Raw genomic sequence first — 20,968 nt, forward strand, 5'->3', positions numbered from 1 at the left:
AGCACTAATAACACATCAAGGGCAGAGAGAGGGGATATTGGGCCCCAACCTCTAATTTTTTTTTTAAATTCAAAAAAAATAGTTTTAAAAATTATTTCTTTGATTTTGGCCACCTGAATATTAAAAATTTTTCTTTGACTTCCTTTAATTTTGGAATATGGCTCTCTTCCTGGCTAAAATGATGATAATGTTTTGATTTCAGCATCAATAATCCATTATTGATAGTGCTAAGGGCCTAAAAGGCCAATTCACATACCTGAAACCCATGCAACTATCAATTAGGACTAGTCAAAATGCAACTAACTTCACTTATAAGGTAAAATTTTAAGTTTTATATGTAAACTCTAATTCTCCAATCTTGATTTTGGTTCTTGGTTAGAACTTGCCACAACAACTTCTTGTAATCTAACATAGGCTTTCCTCTAAACTCTAGGATCCATTTTATTTTTTTTATATTAACAGGTTATTTCGCAAGTGTATGAAACCGCAAATAAGTAATAAAGAGTGAATAGGGTATCGTCTCACAAAAATTATATACTAAGTAATAAAATTATATTAACCTACTATTATTTAAATGATAAAAAGGAGAATGGATTGAAAAATAAAATAAAACAATGAATAAGAAATCAAACAAGAATATTTGATGAAAAGAAATCACTGATTAAAAACTCTAGGGATTTTGACTTCACTTAATTCTATCCAATTTATTTCATTAGTTTGATATCAATTTTAATTGTTCAAGTACGGGAAACAACCCTAAAATCACTAACAAGCTATCTCGATGTATTATTATTTATTTTAACCAGTCTAATTACCTATTTTCTAATAGTGCAAGCAAACATAAATTAAATCATTAAGTTTTATGGTTTATTTATGAATTCATAACCTAAGGTCATTAACTTATAAAAACCCCCATGAGTCAAACCATATAGCTTTTGCATCAAGTTATTATTCTCATGTAATTTATTACTTTTTTCATATCAAAAATCCTTCTTTCGATAGTGATTAATGAAATAAATCAATTCAGGGGAGAAACTCTGCCTGGAAGCATTAAGTACAATAATAAATTATACTTTGAATAAAGAAAAGCAAATCTAATATTATAAATTGGAATAGAAAGTAAGCTACATCAAATCTCTGGTATGAGAGTTTAGTTCGACATATTAATTAAATAAAACTTAGTTAAACTTGTAAACAATCCCATAAAGAATAATAAACAAAACGAGAGTTTAGAAATAAAAACTAGTCAACAATGGACTTGAGCGGTTTCCTTGAATCTCGACACAAATCTTAAGCACTTGAAGTCTTAAAGAAAAGAAAACTAACTAGAGAACAAGAGAACCAGAGATCAAAAGACCACACACTAATTTAGCTAATCTCTGTCTTTATATAAACTCTTTGGGAACCTCCGACTTCATTTAGGAAATAGAATCTTTAATGAGGAAGAAATCGTTTAGAGGTAGGAGACTAATTAGGCTTTGTATTTCTTCCAAATTAAGATTTTCCTAGCGGCTTGATAGATTTTAAGCTTGATTGGCACGTCAGAAAGCATTTCGTGCAGGTCCATGCCAGCTACACAGTCTAGAACCGACGTTCTTGGCACAATGCAAAATCTGGTCTTCAGCACGGGCGCATTATCTGGCATGGTTTGGGCATGCTAGGCTCTAGAGTCCTCAAGGTGGTTGCAACACGGATTGTGACGGGGTGAACACGCTTACCGATCGACAGCTTCTTTGTAACATCCCTTTCCGGTCCACCCGTTAACCCGAATGAACCGAGCCGAGACGCTACAATCTGGTTGAACTTATGTCTTGTCATGCTGATATCATCCTGTATGCTAAATATGAATACAAAACACTCCCAATTAAACTTCAGACTTCCAACATCTCCAAATAATCATTATAACACAATAACACTTTATATATCTTTTCATAATTGTATAAATCCTCAATAGCATTTAATATCCAGCAATTAATTGCATTCATGATCTATATCAAGTCTTCATGACCTAATCATACCGACTATAGTAAAAGATTTCATATTCAATCATTTCATAAGTATGATTCTTATCTCCAAATGCTTACACCAAAATAATTACATGCTTCAATTATATTTCCAATCACATAAGCTCTAACAAATGTAATAATTATACATGCCATAAATCTTAATACATGCCATAATTCTTACTGATATAACTCTCAATCTACTACTCCCAAATTAGTCACTTCTGCTTTGATAGTACTCTTCAAGTCTTCAAGTAGCAACCACGATCTTCAACCTACGCGTGATAAAAATCGACGCGCTGAGTATAAAACTCTGTGGTGCTCATAATTCACATACTTATCAAAGTGTGATGACAACTAACTTAAAATACAAATTTGCATAAAAGCATTGAAAATCATAGATTCAGTAAATTTCAACATCAATGCATCTTTATAGCAAAGAATAAACTTTTAATTCACACCATAACTAATTTAGTTCTAATTATCTCATAACTCCTTTACATGAACCTTTCATCACACATTATGATACTATCATGATCTTACCTGCTGTTCATTGTGTTGTATGAATGAAATCAATAAACATGTAAGAATACATAACAGTATATGTTCATTGTCTTACTTGCTATTCATTATGCTGTATGACTTATGCACTTTTAGTCACATCATATAAGTTATGATTAATAACATCTCATGACTGTATGGCTCCTGAAAGATTCAATAAATAAACTTGTAAGCATATAGCATTATATTTTCATGATCTTACCTGATGTTCTTTATGCTGTATGAACTCTGCAACTTTGATTAAATTCAGTGAATATCACAATGAATAAAGAAACATATAAGCACATACATATGTAGAAATAAACATTTACTCACATATGGAATGTAAGCACACATATCATGATACTTTCATTTTACCTTGATGATCTTTCTTGCTGTTTAGTATACTGTATGATTCATGCAATGTTATGTCAAGATATCTGTATGGCTCCATAAGGTTATAGTGAAACCGAAGTGATAAGAAAAACTGTATGAAACTGGATGAAACTGTATGCTTGGCTGCTATGGCCTATATAATCATATCCACTCAACGGCCTGTAGCCGGAGTACCAAACTGTATGGGGCGCAGATCTGCTATTCTATGTCGCGACATAGCCTTATCTACATGGTTTCTACCTAACCTCAATGGAGCATAATAATGGAATGACAATAGATAAAACAAAAGCATAGTAACTGTATCCTAATTTGCAACTTGTGTCATGTTAGTTTCACACCATTTGCATGCTTGCATTTTGTGTTTATACATGTGTTCATGTTGTCTTTTTGCTTTAAAATGGTTGAAGACATACAAGTTGAGAAAAGGAATACAAGTGCATAGAATTCATACCTTCATACACCATTTCACATCATTTCACAATTGCATAGAATACAATTACAACTTGTGTTTACCTCATTTCACATCATTTGCATGCTTGCATGTTGTTTTGATGCATGTTCTAATGTTGTCTTTTTGTTTTAAAATGATTGGAGGCATACAAGTTGAGCAAAGGAATACAATTGCATTGAAAATGAAGTCCAAAAGAGCATCAGAACACAATTCGCGAGCGCGCCATGCAAAGTCACGAGCGCGAGAAGTGCAAAATGAGAGTCAGAGAGTTTCCAGGCACAATTCGCGAGCGCGCAAATGAAATTCGCGAGCGCGCGTCGTGTTTTCCAGCCTGCGCAGTCTGTACTATTTTGGTCATATCTCTCAATTTACAACTCCGATTTGGGTGATTCAAAAACCCATGTAAAGCTAACACATAGAGGAACAAATAAATCTTCTATGACACTTCCTAATTCCATAGTTAAATGGGGTAAAAATCAAGGTGAAGTTACTGGTAACTTTTCCAGCAAAACTTGTTTCAGCATGAACTCAATATCTACTTCATTTATTCATTTCATCTCATGCTTTTTCACCATTTTCAGTCATCTTACTCACCATGAAACAACATATTTTCTCATTATCAACACACCATACAAATTCTCATGCAAGGAAATTAATTACACTAAAAGAGATAGCACACCTTCACTTAACAAGCTTGAGCTCTTCTTTTTAGCTTCCTTTTTCTTCTACCTTTGAGCTCACCTCTCCTATACATGAGAATTCTTATGAATACTCTAAAAATATCACCAAATGATTCAAGTATGAAATTCAAGAAGGTTTACTTACTTGGATAGAATAGAAGTTGAATTACTGCTTGAATCCCATTAAAATCTTCACTACCATTAAAAGTGATGGAGAAAGGAAAGTGGAAGAGGAAAGTAGAGGAAGAAGATGAAGATAAGGATGAAGAAATGAAAATGAAATGGAACTCACTGGTAATCTCTAGAATATCATTGATTTTTATGTGAAAATTACCAAATGTTACCTCAAGTGTCAAAATGGTACAACTCAATACCTCAACTTTATACTTTAGTGCAAGCAAGTCCTAATCCTTATACTTTGATCTTTTTGTTTCCTTCAAGTAAGTCCACTTCTTTTCCTTATTTCAGTTACATCCCATTCTACCCCACTCTGGACTCTAATGGCTCGAATCGGGTTTTGAATCAGCCCGACTCGACTCTAATCAACGACTCGATTCAATAGAAAAATGGGACGTTACAGTTCTACCCCCCTTAAAGAATTTCGTCCTCGAAATTCACTTACATTAAACACTTACAACTCTCATAATAGTTTCCAACTCAGATTCTTCGTTAATCGGGTAGCACTTACTAGCCTTATGTTCTCCACATGATTCTCCCAAATGAACATCCATACTAGCTAATATATCCAATCCATATCAGCACTCAATCCAAAGACCTATATACCGCCCATACCAAACATATCAGCATATCATAGACATATCATAACATATACATATCATGTCATCATCTCATATACATATCAAGGCATTTCATTGCAATAGCCTATTCAAAGATTTGCATGAAGTACATTCTCATAAGCATGATGAGATTATAGAAACATATCCTGAGATCATATAATTTATGTTCATAACTGTATGAATAACTTTATGTCGTCATGGTACTTAATTTCGTCATGGTACTTCTTCTCATTCACTGTCATGCATATATACATATAGTCATACATGCATACTTGCAAGTTCCACTCAAGAAGAAAACAAAATGAAACCAAAGTTCCAAATGTCAATACATGAAAGTAATTATACACAATCACAAACTTATGCAAATCATGCAATGTGCCATATAGATTATCTCAACTTGACCATTTATCCATAATGATTTGGTAATTCCATCCAAATAGAAGTCACTAAGTGATAGCAATTCCACCTTTCTTCTTTTTTTTTTTTGAATCATAGATAGCTCACATAAATCTATAAATCATCCATGACTTATAAATACTTCTATTAATAATTAACCAATCGTTTCTGTCTGAAGAATGATCACTTATAAAATCTTGATCCTTTTGGCTTAGAATTTATTCTCATATAAACATAGTGTGATCAACACGAACCACAATTTATACATATTCATGAACTCTCAAAGTATAGTAAGTCTGATCTTGTATATACTCTAATGCAACATTACTTTATGTCCATCGAATCTTAATAACCATGATTCCTAATTTGTCACAAAAACTCTGAATGATTATCATCTCATTTAAATCATCCTAATTCATATTCCTTCACCTCTTTAATTGATGCTTTTCTTAATCTTAATTCACTCACATGACTAGATCCATTCTTACTTACCTAATTTCTTGGTATAACATCAATTCAATAGTTGGACAACTATCTCTCCATGTCCAATGTCATTCATCATTTCACTTAATCATCATGGTCCAATATTTATATAACATCATTATCTTCATTTGGTGTTTAGGAACCGTTTACTTTTTTTTTTTTTTTTGTTCTTGGAATCATAGAATTTCTCATTAAACTTACATAACATCTAGAATTCACCAAATACTTTACACATCAAAAACTAAATCTTGTTGAATATAATTCATACTTATATCATATTAACCCACAAGGTGCCACAATTCATACAGATCCACTACTAGGCTCATCAAGATTTAAGTAATTTACTTCTTCCTAAGAATCACCATACTTTTCTTATAACCATAGTACTTTATATTATTCCTGATAGTCATACATTTGCAAAATAGCTGATGAACACCACAATATACTTGACTCCACCAAATAGTAAGTATTTCTCATAAATAGAAATCACTTCTCATAAATGACTTGAAATAATGACATTAGTTCTTATGAAATAATGACATTAGTTCTTATGAAAAATACTCATCACCCATTCTTAGAGCAAATCACATCAAATCATTCATCATTAAGATCATTTATGTAAATACACCAATGAATATATGTATATATGTATTCTATCTAGCAAAATGCTTATCTCAATAGTCATATTAGATTCCATTAACCACAATCATGTAAACATCAATACTCTTCTTAACTAATGTCCTTATATTCGAATCAGTTCATTTTCTTATTATATAAGACTAGCATCTCATCCTCAACATACTCCTTCCATAGGCACATGTACACACATTCATGCATTTTATGCATGCATTTCACTTTCACCTCATTTAACTCCAATTTAACCTTTATAATCTTAATCATGCATAACTTAACATAGCTTTGTGCATACACAACCATACAAGTGTACACTTCATCTGACATACTTAAGTATATACATATATGTTATTTTCATGTTTAAGTCATAAACCAATATACGTCATAGCTCATGAATTTATACAAGTGACTTCATTGTCATGTATAAAACAATCCTTCATTTATCAAGACTTTAGAAAACCACACTTGAAAATTTACAATACATTTGTTTTTTTTTTTTTCAAGGTGTTCAGAGAAGAAGAATGTTCATAGAAAAACATTTGTTCAGAAGCAACATAAACTATGCTTCTTCTGGATTCAAAATGAACAAACATTTTTACAAGTCATTCATGCTAGCACTATCATGGATAAAATCAGTTTCAAAATACATCTCATAATACTTATAACATTGAGAACTCATATCACTCATGAAAGTACACAAATCCCTAATGCCTCAATAATATTTCATCTCCAATAACCATTACATCGAATTCCCTATCCATTATTCTCTAAACATATCCTCCATGAATAATGGCCCAGAAGGATATAACCATTAATCATCAATAGTAACCTCAATATATACTCCACTTACCACAACACCATTCTCCAATGGCTGGTTGTTTCCAATCAAACCAATATGGCATGTCTTTAACTTAAATTACTCATACTCTCACTGCAAAACAGATAACTTCCTACATAGATACCCATATAGTCCGAGAACCGCCTAAACCTAGGCTCTGATACCAAAAATTGTAACATCCCTTCCCGGTCCACCCGTTAACCCGAATGAACCGAGCCGAGACGCTACAATCTAGTTGAACTTATGTCTTGTCATGCTGATATCATCCTGTATGCTAAATATGAATACAAAACACTCCCAATTAAACTTCAGACTTCCAACATCTCCAAATAATCATTATAACACAATAACACTTTATATATCTTTTCATAATTGTATAAATCCTCAATAACATTTAATATCCAGCAATTAATTGCATTCATGATCTATATCAAGTCTTCTGACCTAATCATACCGACTATAGTAAAAGATTTCATATTCAATCATTTCATAAGTATGATTCTTATCTCCAAATGCTTACACCAAAATAATTACATGCTTCAATTATATTTCCAATCACATAAGCTCTAACAAATGTAATAATTATACATGCCATAAATCTTAATACATGCCATAATTCTTACTTATATAACTCTCAATCTACTACTTCCAAATGAGTCACTTCTGCTTTGATAGTACTCTTCAAGTCTTCAAGTAGCAACCACGATCTTCAACCTACGCATGATAAAAATCGACGCGCTGAGTATAAAACTCTGTGGTGCTCATAATTCACATACTTATCAAAGTGTGATGACAACTAACTTAAAATACAAATTTGCATAAAAGCATTGAAAATCATAGATTCAGTAAATTTCAACATCAATGCATCTTTATAGCAAAGAATAAACTTTTAATTCACACCATAACTAATTTAGTTCTAATTATCTCATAACTCCTTTACATGAACCTTTCATCACACATTATGATACTATCATGATCTTACCTGCTGTTCATTGTGTTGTATGAATGAAATCAATAAACATGTAAGAATACATAACAGTATATGTTCATTGTCTTACTTGCTATTGATTATGCTGTATGACTTATGCACTTTTAGTCACATCATATAAGTTATGATTAATAACATCTCATGACTGTATGGCTCCTGAAAGATTCAATAAATAAACTTGTAAGCATATATAGCATTATATTTTCATGATCTTACCTGATGTTCTTTTTGCTGTATGAACTCTGCAACTTTGATTAAACTCAGTGAATATCACAATGAATAAAGAAACATATAAGCACATACATATGTAGAAATAAACATTTACTCACATATGGAATGTAAGCACACATATCATGATACTTTCATTTTACCTTGATGATCTTTCTTGCTGTTTAGTATACTGTATGATTCATGCAATGTTATGTCAAGATATCTGTATGGCTCCATAAGGTTATAGTGAAACCGAAGTGATAAGAAAAACTGTATGAAACTGGATGAAACTGTATGCTTGGCTGCTATGACCTATATAATCATATCCACTCAACGGCCTGTAGCCGGAGTACCAAACTGTATGGGGCGCAGATCTGCTATTCTATGTCGCGACATAGCCTTATCTACATGGTTTCTACCTAACCTCAATGGAGCATAATAATGGAATGACAATAGATAAAACAAAAGCATAGTAACTGTGTCCTAATTTGCAACTTGTGTCATGTTAGTTTCACACCATTTGCATGCTTGCATTTTGTGTTTATACATGTGTTCATGTTGTCTTTTTGCTTTAAAATGGTTGAAGACATACAAGTTGAGAAAAGGAATACAAGTGCATAGAATTCATACCTTCATACACCATTTCACATCATTTCACAATTGCATAGAATACAATTACAACTTGTGTTTACCTCATTTCACATCATTTGCATGCTTGCATGTTGTTTTGATGCATGTTCTAATGTTGTCTTTTTGTTTTAAAATGATTGGAGGCATACAAGTTGAGCAAAGGAATACAATTGCATTGAAAATGAAGTCCAAAAGAGCATCAGAACACAATTCGCGAGCGCGCCATGCAAAGTCGCGAGCACGAGAAGTGCAAAATGAGAGTCAGAGAGTTTCCAGGCACAATTCGCGAGCGCGCAAATGAAATTCGCGAGCGCGCGTCGTGTTTTCCAGCCTGCGCAGTCTGTACTATTTTGGTCATATCTCTCAATTTACAACTCCGATTTGGGTGATTCAAAAACCCATGTAAAGCTAACACATAGAGGAACAAATAACTCTTTTATGACACTTCCTAATTCCATCTTTAAATGGGGTAAAAAGCAAGGTGAAGTTACTGGTAACTTTTCCAGCAAAACTTGTTTCAGCATGAACTCAATATCTACTTCATTTATTCATTTCATCTCATGCTTTTTCACCATTTTCAGTCATCTTACTCACCATGAAACAACATATTTTCTCATTATCAACACACCATACAAAGTCTCATGCAAGGAAATTAATTACACTAAAAGAGATAGCACACCTTCACTTAACAAGCTTGAGCTCTTCTTTTTAGCTTCCTTTTTCTTCTACCTTTGAGCTCACCTCTCCTATACATGAGAATTCTTATGAATACTCTAAAAATATCACCAAATGATTCAAGTATGAAATTCAAGAAGGTTTACTTACTTGGATAGAATAGAAGTTGAATTACTGCTTGAATCCCATTAAAATCTTCACTACCATTAAAAGTGATGGAGAAAGGAAAGTGGAAGAGGAAAGTAGAGGAAGAAGATGAAGATAAGGATGAAGAAATGAAAATGAAATGGAACTCACGGGTAGTCTCTAGAATATCATTGATTTTTATGTGAAAATTATCAAATGGTACCTCAAGTGTCAAAATGGTACAACTCAATACCTCAACTTTATACTTTAGTGCAAGCAAGTCCTAATCCTTATACTTTGATCTTTTTGTTTCCTTCAAGTAAGTCCACTTCTTTTCCTTATTTCAGTTACATCCCATTCTACCCCACTCTGGACTCTAATGGCTCGAATCGGGTTTTGAATCAACCCGACTCGACTCTAAGCAACGACTCGATTCAATAGAAAAATGGGACGTTACATTCTTTAAGCACAGACATGCTCTCTGGCACTGCTGGGGCGTGCTAGCATCTGAACCTCAGTTGAATTTATCTTGAACACAGCACGGGGTGCTCGATAACACGCCCAGGGTGTGCCAGGGTGTGCCAGTCTTTTTGCTTAGGTACACTCTTTCCTGCATTTTTGGCTAGTTTTTTTATAAAAAATGCTACAAAATTCCTCAAGATCAAACGAGATATGATTTAAGGAAGTTTTAAACAAAAATAAAAATAAAACTAACTAAAGTAATTAAAAATACTAAAATTCCTAATAAAAACTATATTAAAAAACTATAAAAATAATACCTACCATATATTTCCTCCTACTTTTTTTTGCCAAAAAGCATTATATTTAAATCTTTTCTTTTACGCATTTATAATCTAACTTGATAATAATTGATTCTAAAATAATCGATTTGATCTATCTCTATACATGTATTAAAATTTTTCGAAATTACACAACTTTTTGATTGCTGGTTTTTCTCTCCTCCAATATAAAAAATCTAGTTCAAACCAACAAATTGATAATTCACTATACAATGCAAAAGAAAATATGAAGAAGTTCATACGTGGTTTTGGCAAAATTATGGTTCCAAGTGCAATTGTCATTTGAGGGTGTGCAGCTTGGAGTTGCTACATTAGCGAACGAATTCCGCTACGGATATCAGTTACTAGTGTAATTATGTTTTTGGTGGTTGTGTGTTTACAAGATGCTGTTTGAGAAGAACTGAAGAAGATGATGGAGCAGCAAGGCATGTTAGATGATCTTACTCATACCCTGCAATCTTCTCGTACATTGCATGTTCTGTTAGTTTTATGCGCAATTGTAAAGTTTTATCTATCAACGAAACTTGGAGTAAGAATTCTCAATTGTAACGTTTTATGTGCAATTTTATAACGTTTCATTCGATATAAATCTGAGCTAGCAATGAAAACATTCTTATACAAATCTTTTTCTGGAAGAAGTCTATAATGATTAACTCACACACTTAACACTTTAGAATTGCAAGTCTTTTATCAAGCTTGCTTTGAAATCTACCCTTCTTGCCCACAAACCTCTTATTATTTTCCCTTTCATTTACTTGTTTCTCTGAATCTGACAGGTAGTGTGGTGGTATTTCTGCAACTTCATGCATCCCCAAAAGATGACTTTGCATTATTTTTGAGAGAAGAGAACACGTTTGCATCCAATAAACTCTTGTTCCAATTGAAAAGATACTGCCATTACTTCTTAGAGAATTGATTTAACAAGCTAAAACGAATAAGAACATTTTACAGTTTCAAGCTACCCCTGATCAGGTTAAAGACATATTGTGCCTGCTAAAAAAGACAAGCATCTTGCTTTTTTAAAGTTTTAAGTGACAATGAGAGGTTAAATTAAAAAACTTTTTCACTAACAAGGACAAATATTTTAAGCAGAAATTACCTTTTTCTTTTCCCTGGCTTGTTCTGCAGTATTAGTGCAAGCATATTTACTTGCCCTCTCATTGCCATACCCTATTCATTTTTTGAAGGAAATTAATATTTGGACCGCACTCAGAAAGCTGCCTACGTACCCCCAATTTTTTTAATTAAAAAAGGAGGATCAGGTCCCCGTAGTTCTTATTCGTTCATACAAGTAAGATGGTAGGTGTTACATGTAAACTTGAGGTCCTTTTGCTTAATTCCTCTTCAGTTGAACTTCTTTCTTGACAGTTGCTGAAGTCCTTTTCTCTTCCAAATGTATTCTCCAGCTCCTTAGCCAAGTACTCACATATTCAAAAGGCCTGAATTTCACACCAAAAACAACAAATCATGTAATTACAATAATTTGATTGCTGTCTATATATTTTCTCTGATGCATATATCTAGATGTACCAGTTTGTTTGCTGCTGCTCAGATTTATTGGTAAAACATGAAACGTTTAATGTGTAACTTCTCAATCAATAACTCCTTAATTACCTCTTTTCTCCCAGAGCAGGCTGTTGCAAAATATACTGGATTGGCTGCCAAGAATTGTTGAAAGGAAATCCTCGAGAAGAAGATATTCACTGGGAACTGTGCTTTTGAGGAATTTGATGCTGTTGTTCCACCTGAATGTTTCCTGTACCTTGTTGAGGGTGATTTTACCAGAATTGGAGAATCTGCAATAAATTAAGAAGGCCAGGATGTTATTTATTGCAACAAAATGACAGCAATAGAAGGAAGCAGAATCTAGTAATTGTCATGAAGGGAATGATAACTGGTAAGACTAAGTAAGTGGCAATTTCAGTCTTATAATTGCTTCTGGAAAACATAGCATTTGTTGTGCAAAAAACAAAAGGAAATTGCAATGCCATTCTTGTGTTCTCTGATTACTATATGCAATATGTTACTGCATGCAATTGTTAAACAACAAACACAAAAATAAATAATTACAGCAAGTTTATGTGCTTTACCATGTTAAATCACAATTATGATCAGAACTAATATTCCGTTTTGAAGATGAATCAGAAAACATGACATAGATATGGTCTTCTATTCCATTTTCTGAGCAACTGGCATCACAATTTTGCATTTTTATTCTCTTTGACATTCTTTTCCCCTTCATTATAAGGTTAAGAATTTAACAAGCTAAAATGAATAAGAACATTTTACAGTTTCAAGCGACCCCTGATCAGATTAAAGCCATATGGTGCCTGATAAAAAAGACAAGCAAATATTGTCAATATAGAAGTTCAACTGCCTCTTTCTCTGTCTCTCTATATCCCCAAGCATTCCTAGCATCTTGCTTTTTAAAAGTTTTAAGTGACAATGAGAGGTTAAATTAAAACTACTTTTTCCCTAACAAGGACAAATATTTTAAGCAGAATTTACCTTTTTCTTTTCCGTAGCTTGTTCTGCAGTATTTTTGCGAGCATATTTACTTGCCCTCTCATTGCCATACTCTATTCATTTTTTGAAGGATATTAATATTTGGACCGCACTCGAAGGCTGCCTACGTACCTCCAATTTTTTTAATTGAAAAAGGAGGATCAGGTCCACGTAGTTCTTATTAGTTCATACAAGTAAGGTGGTAGGCGATAGATGTAAACTTGATGTCCTTTTGCTTAATTCCTCCTCAGTTGAACTTCTTTGCTTCTGCTAGTGTTGAGCAATGGCAGCCACCTTCTGATGATGATGAAATTTCTTGGCATGTTGAACCTTTGGCTTTGGCTTAGTAGGAGCTTTTGGCAAATCCATTAGGTCGATGATCTGAATCTGCTTCTCCCTTTTAACTGTATACAAAATTAATCATCAAAATCCATATGAAGAGGAAAATATGCACTGTAAAAAACAAATTAATAAAACAAATAGACAAAAATATATCTTACCTTTATCAGCTTCTTGATAATAAGAATGCAATTTTCTTTTTGTAGTCTCTAACTTGCTACCATAAGAGGCCTTGTCAACTTCCACACTTGACTTCTTTTGCACTATGGGTTCTTTTTGTGTGGTTTTCTTATCTTCTTCACATTTTCTATGTCGCTTGTACAAAGATAATAGGCTCTTCAATTCTTTGCCTCTGCGTTCAACCATCACCAGCTTATCATCAGCTACTGTGAGAGAAAGTTTAATTAGTAACAGATAGAAAACGGAAATAAAGCAAAATTGAACAACATTTATTAATTTTACCTCCTTCAAAGAATTTCTCAGGTCGCAAATCAAACACGGTTTGAACCAAAGAAATTGTAAGGTCGTCCAAAGGAGGACAGGGGAGCCCAATTTCATAATCTTCATTTTCCATCACGTACACAGCAAGCAAAAATGGTGAGCACAAATGTAAGGAGGCCTAAGATTTTACCCTTCTCCTTCCTTGATGTATTCAAATGATAACAAACACGTAATATGCTTTCAATTACAGCTCCTGTCCCATTAACAAAATATTGTTCTTGGAGACGAATGGCAGGCTATACCTATACAGAAATTGTTTAAATCAGTAATTACTCAAAATTATAATACATGTGATTAGATTGAAATTTGAAACTGAATAAAAAAAATACTCATGATTAGATTGAAATTAATGATCCCAAGAACAGAACAGGATAGAAAAAGAAATGTGGGTAAAAAATTAATGATAAAATATTCAGGAATTAAACCGAGAAATTGCATGTGAGTGAAATTAAAATTAAAGATTCCAAACATATTAGTTGCGATTGATTACCTTTACAGGATTAACATCATCAACAAAGTGAAAAGACAATCAAGAAGCGGAACATTCACCAGTTTATTTATATTATTATTGTTTTTTTTTTTGAAAAAAATATGAATGGATCAATTTTATTTATGTATGTATTATTTATATTATTAATCGATCAATTTAAGTCTCAATTATGAGATTATCGAAATCATGGATTAATTAGGTGGTGATTTATCATTGACACCATCGTCTTTTCATCAAGAAAAACATGCACACATACATACATGAAAGAAAGATACATACATACATACATAATATCAATAATAGAGAAGAAGAAGAAGAAGAAGAAGAAGAAGAAGCACCTTGTACTGGAGTGGAACACCAATGTTAGGGCCAATGCCTTTCTCGCCAGTACAAAGTGCTCTGAAATTCTCAGCAGTTTTAGGAACGACGTCGTTGTAAAGCTCTCGTTTGACCGCCTCGCAGTATTTTTGGGGTTTTTATCTGCTCGGTAATTCACTAATTTGGTCCTAAAAAAAAAAATTAAAACTTTTATCTATAAATATTAAATAGCTTAAAAAAAATTTTTTCTTTAATTTGGGCCTTTAATTTTAAAAAAATTTTCTTTTGGCTCGTTTTAGTTTTGGAGTCCGCCCCTGATTACAGTGTTTGAACTGTTTGAAAGGTGTAAATAATATAAGGTGTAAAATACAAGGTGTAAATAATAACTATATTTGGATTAAAAGATATATATATATTAACTCATACCAGAACTTTTTCGAAAAAAAAATTTATTTATGCCATTACGATGAGAATTAAAAAAATTTTATTTAATTAAGGAAACTTACATATGAAAATAGATTAGACAAGTCAATATCCGAGGACTTCAATATAATTAGGAGGACTTCAATATGAAAATCATGGACTAATTAGGTAGTGATTTATCATTGAAACAACCTAGAAAATTTATTTTAAAAATTTTCTATTTAAAAATTTAAATAATAAGTTTAACCAATGGGATAAAAGGACATTTTCATTTTTAAAAATAAATATATTTTACTTTGTGAATTTATTTGATAAATTTAATTCAAATACTATTTTATATGTAGAAACCAAACCTAAAAACTAAATCAAACCCAATAGAAACCTATAAATCAAAAGAAAAATTCAAGTAAAAACTCGGAATTAAGCGGCCCTGGATTAGACCAAACCAGCCCATAACCAATTAAGAGTGTTTAGAAGTGCAAAAATCCCCATTTTTGGTCCTAACTCCCTTTTCCACTTCCGGTTAACGCGACCCCAGCAGCTCCCCTCCCCACGGACTCGTTTTTCCAGCGACACCGCCCGCAATCTTGCCAGCGGATTTTTATGTTGGATTTAATACATTGGAATTCTGCCAATTAGTAAATTAAAAGTGATTATGTAAAAATATGCTATAATTGAGAAATTAATTGAATGATGTGAATTTATGTGTCATGATTGAATTTTTTATGAAATATATAGAATATTATGTTGTTTCTTCTATGATTTAAATTGTAGTATGTTGTATTATGATGATGTGGCAAAATAATATATAGAATATTATGTTGTGTAATATTTTAAAGAAATTTATTTTTTAACATTATTATTGATAAATATTAATAAAATTTGAATAAATAACAGTAATGATATTAATGATATTTTTTCCAGTTTTTTTAATAATGAATAAAAATTTTAATAGATAGAGAGAAGTGGAAACAGAGTAAAAAACACTAGTACATTAAAAAAATAGTATAATTAGTAATAGTATAACATTAAAATAAAAATTTTATTGAGTGTGTCGGTCACTGTCAAGCTAATGTTTTTAACACCCCTATAATTTTAAGAGACAAATAGTATAATTGCTAAGCCAATTACCTTGTAATTGGTAGTTTAATAGGAATTAGTAGTTCAGAACTTTCAGGTTGAGTAAGAATTAGTACTTTTTGGGGCAAATTAGGTTGTTCAATAGGATGATACAAGTGAATCTTTTAGTAGAAAGTAGCAAAATTATAAATTTCCTTTGTTTTTGCCTTTTACTCTTTTCTATGTTTTTGTTAAATTTTGTTTTTGTGGAAAGAAATAATAATTTTTATAAAATAATAACATTATTTATAATAACTAATCTTATGATGCAATGTATTAGAGTTAATCCAAATATGATTAACCTTTTATATAAGCCATGCATTTTATGTGGACCTTAATTCTCCAATTTTTGTTTATATTCTTAGTTATATTTTACATCAATAGGTTTTTAGATGATGTCACGTAGAATTTCCTCTAAACTCTTAAAACACTCTTATTCCTGTTATATTTCTTCTTATTTTGTCATAAAAAAATAATAAACTTGAATCATTTACTCTTTCATTATAAAATAAAAAACAAAATTTTAGCAATGGTTTTTCATTGCTAAAATCAAATTAGCATCGGATTAGTAACATACTCCTTCCCTTACTAAATTTGGCAATCGTACTATCTTACCATCGGATTTTGTATTTCATACTAATTTAGCATGGGATATTTCTGTTGCTATGTAATATCTAATACATTGTTAAAATTTGTGGGCATTTGTAAGCCAATGTTACTGATAGTTTGTTGCTAATTTGTTATTAATATTTTACGAAATCCCTTGTTAATGACTTACTAAATCCATTGCTAAAATGTATTAACATGTTTTCAAATACCGTGGCTAATCTTTTGCTAAACGTTTTGATGCATGTTTGATAGAAATTTGTTGCTAAATCCATTACTAAAATGTACTAATGTATGATAAATCCACGTACCAAAGCTGATATAGATCAACAAGTTGCTCTTAGATTTGAATACGACATTATCAGGATGTAAGAGAAGCTGTTTGAGTTTCTGCCAACTTTTTAGGATTTATATTATGCAAAAAGAAGTCAGTGAACTTAAAGCCATACTAATTAAGTTGACGACATAAGTGGAAAATTTGAAGGCATAAGTCGATTTACTAAAAGAAATAATTTGGATTATTAACAGAAGTAAAGGCTAAACATGTGTTGAACTAAACAGAAATCATTTGGTTCTTAGTTAGAACTCGGCACAATGGCTTTTCTCTAAACTCTTAAATCTTTTTATTCTTTCTCATACTGTGTTTTTGCTAAAAAACATTATATTTAAATCTTTTCCTTTGCTTATTTATAATCTAACTTGATAATTATTCTTTTTTAAAATGATCACTTTGACCTTTCAATATACATGTATAACAAAATTTAAGTTTTGTAGTTAGACAAACTTTTGATCGTCTAGTTTTTCTCTCCTTCAAATTGGTAATTCATTACACAATACTAAATAATAAAGATGTACCATTGGCAAGTAGTCCAAAGTCTAGGATATCATAAATTATTAGAATTATTAGGATATCATAAAGAAAGAGTCTCATACAAGCCTTCTACACAAACCCTAATTCTTGAGCTTGTGTTTCTTAGGCAGAATAGGCAGCAACGACTCTTATGGGATATTGGGCTCTCGTAGGATCTCCTCAAAGCTTTTAAGTACCTCCTATTCTTATTGTATTTCCTCTAATTTTGTGGCCAAAAACACCACCAATGTTGAATCATTTGCTAATTTCTTGAATTCCATTTTCACTTATCAGATAAATTTCGTAAACCCCATTTTCTATTTCTCCAATTTTACTTCAACCTCGATTTTTGAATCTCAAGCTCTATTACAACCAAAACTGACAAGTTTGAATCACAATTTTCTTAGATGGAACCTCAATTTCAGTACAAAATCCAGAAACCCTAACCTCATATCTTTTTCGTCATCAACATCTCAAATCATTGATTTGAAGCCAAAGGAGGGCTCAGATGCTTAAAATGCCCAAAAGGGCCAAACTCTGAGCTTAATTTCTGTAATGTTGTGTATTGGGAGTAATGGTTTATGTATTGTGTTAATATATATATATATATAAAACTAATTTTCAGTTATGGCGTTGATGGATGGATTTTGTCTTATTCAGCTATGGTATGTACTACAGTTTAGATCGGTTTCGGATCATTATCTGCTTTTGCTAAATCTCAATACAACTCAAGTTTGCAGTTCCTCTTAGTTTCAAACCAAATATTAATTTGGAATGGAATTTTGAAATACGGAATTTAAAATAGAATTTATTTCTTAAATATTGGTAATTGGAATATGGAAAGATAACAAAAAATAAAATTTCATATTCCAATCCATATACCAAACTTTTATTTTATTATTATTTAGTTTCTAGTCATAAATTCTAAAATAAAATATTAAATTAAAGATTAGAATAAAATACCATTAATTTTTCATTTTTTTTAAGAAAACTTCTATTTAATTCTAAAACTCTGTAGCTTAATAGAATATTTTAACCCTAAGACTAATTAGTAATTAATATATACCATGTGCTTTAACATTCATATATAATTTATTGGATTTAAATTTATGATTTTAGTTATAATGCCTTACTTTTTATTAGATTATTTGATTTAAAATATTTAGTATGCTTAGACTCATAATATATATATATATATATATATATATTTTGGAGTTAGCACTTTTTAATGGAATTGGTGACTACATATATTCATATATCCTCATATGAATGTATCCTAATATGAATGTATTACTTTAGTTGATTTTATATTATTATTATTATTAAGTATTAAGTTGTTAATTATATGAATTGAATTATTAAATGTTAAGGGTGAAGCATACCTACTATCTACGAACATGTGAGATTAAATATTTTAATTTTTACTTATATGTGATATTAACTTATTATTTTTAATAATTTAATTATGTCTTTGTAGTATTTATATATGGTAATTATTTCTTATTAAATTTAAAATTTTACATCTTAAAAAATGTCATGATATGTTAGATTTGCATTTATGGTTAAGAAATTTGGAACTGACAAATTCCAATCGAATTTCAATGGAATGGTATGAAATAAAATGTTAAATTCCAAAAAATATTTGGAATGAAATGGAGTGTAATTTCAAATTCCAAAATATTTTGGAATGGAATTGGAACGAGTGTCATTCCATTCCATACTGTCCGAATTACACCCCTAGTTCCTCTAGATTCAGTTTTCAATTTTCATGCTGTGCTCATACAGATCTTAAGCGGGTGTTTGTGGGCAATTGATCTCCTATTGAACAAAACTTGAATCATCTTAGCTCCTCTCTTTCCTTATCGAGCAGAGATGTTTTTGGTAATGTTCATCAACTTAAGAGGCATCTGTTATCTTGGCTGAAAGGTTTTCGAGAGAAAATTTGTTCAGGAGCCCAACCCGGCCTTTGGAAGCTTCAACTTCGGCTTAAGAGGGAACTAGATTCAGTTCTTGACCAGGAAAAGTTGCTTTGGTTTCAAAAATTAAAAGGATTGGGTTTCAGGTAGAGATTGGAATACCGCATATTTCACGCCTTTACAGTTCTTAAGGGATCTAAAAAGCAAATGTTTGCTCTAAAATCTGCTAATGGTGATTGGTGAGCTTGCTAATATGGCGGTAAAATATTTTCATATTTTATACTCAAAGGAGGCAACTCTTATTGTTGCGTGTACAACTTCTGCTACTAATCCGGTGTTAACTTCTTCTTATAGTCTTTTCCTGAATAGTCCTTTTCAGGTAGAAGAGGTTAAAGCTGCATTTCTGCTATGGCTCCAAATAAAGCCCTGGGTCCTAATGGCTATCGAGCAGCATTTTATAAGAACTTTTGGGGATTATTATTCCTGCATTTGCTACTTTTGCTTTAAACTTTCTGAATAATGGCATTCTTCCTAGTGGAGTCTATAGTAGCTTGGTTGCTTTATTACCCAAAGTTCCATCTCTAGAAATAATTACCCAATTTAGGGCCATAAGTCTCTGTAATGTCAGTTTTAACATTTTAACTAAGGCTCTTACGAATAGGATGTGACAAGTCTTTCCTCATTTAGTCTCTAAATCTCAGAGTAGCTTTATTTATGGTCAATAACTCCACCATGATAATGTTGTAGTCTACCAAGAAGTTATCCATGCTATGCATAGTAAAACTAGGTTTATGGGCTGGATGGTTCTTAAAATCAATCTGAAAAAAAGCGTACGATCGACTTCGATGGACCTTCATAGATGAATGTCTTAAACTTGTAGGCTTTTCCACTCGCTGGAGAAATTTGATTTCACAATGCCTCCATGCTTATTTTATGAAGATCTTATGGAATGGTAAAGCTTCTGACCGTTTTACTCCTAAAGGCATTAGACAAGGAGATCTAGTCTCTTCCTATCTTTTTCTCTTGGCAATAGAGAGATTAGGGCACATTATTCGGATCCTGTCAGCAATGATTCCTAGAAGCCTATTCACTCATCTAAAGGAGGTCTAGCCTTGTCCCACCTATTCTTTGCAGATGAGCTCTTACTTTTAGTTGAAGTCTCTCTTGATTAGATTAATATCGTTAAGACTTGTTTAGACCTTTTCTGTTCCATGTCGGGAGAAAAGGTTAATTATGCCAAATCTTTTGTCATGTT

General features: G+C 31.8%; 1 protein-coding gene across 3 annotated transcripts; it reads right to left on the minus strand.

The window, feature by feature from the left end:
* Positions 1–11,517: 11,517 nt before the first annotated feature.
* Positions 11,518–14,920, minus strand: LOC149495571 (uncharacterized). Of its 3 annotated transcripts, none has more exons than XR_016321400.1 (6): positions 14,820–14,898; positions 13,953–14,233; positions 13,652–13,842; positions 13,155–13,555; positions 12,261–12,442; positions 11,518–12,085 (listed from the first exon to the last, which is right to left on the minus strand). XR_016321400.1 is itself a non-coding variant. In XM_089723322.1 (6 exons), exons 2-4 carry the CDS (start codon positions 14,062–14,064, stop codon positions 13,422–13,424), a joined length of 468 nt encoding a protein of 155 aa, XP_089579448.1. In that variant the 5' UTR covers positions 14,065–14,233; positions 14,820–14,920; the 3' UTR covers positions 11,518–12,085; positions 12,261–12,442; positions 13,155–13,421. The 3 variants fall into 3 exon arrangements, 2 of the variants coding, with proteins under 2 accessions (XP_089579448.1, XP_089579447.1); XM_089723322.1 differs by having other exon boundaries at positions 13,652–13,873; positions 14,820–14,920; XM_089723321.1 differs by having other exon boundaries at positions 13,652–13,876; positions 14,820–14,920.
* Positions 14,921–20,968: the final 6,048 nt, after the last annotated feature.

This window comes from Jatropha curcas, chromosome 6 (genome assembly GCF_041381405.1).
Source record: "Jatropha curcas cultivar XTBG-Jc1 chromosome 6, XTBG_Jcur_1.0, whole genome shotgun sequence".
Taxonomy (NCBI): Eukaryota; Viridiplantae; Streptophyta; class Magnoliopsida; order Malpighiales; family Euphorbiaceae; genus Jatropha; species Jatropha curcas.

Bases quoted from the DNA above. Each gene is read 5' to 3' on its own strand.
- LOC149495571 (XM_089723321.1), bottom strand. From the start codon at position 14,064: ATGGAAAATGAAGATTATGAAATTGGGCTCCCCTGTCCTCCTTTGGAC. The intron at 13,877-13,952 runs GTAAAATTAATA...TTTCTCTCACAG, and splicing joins TGAGAAATTCTTTGAAGGAG to TAGCTGATGATAAGCTGGTG. The intron at 13,556-13,651 runs GTAAGATATATT...TTTTGTATACAG, and splicing joins TTATCAAGAAGCTGATAAAG to TTAAAAGGGAGAAGCAGATT.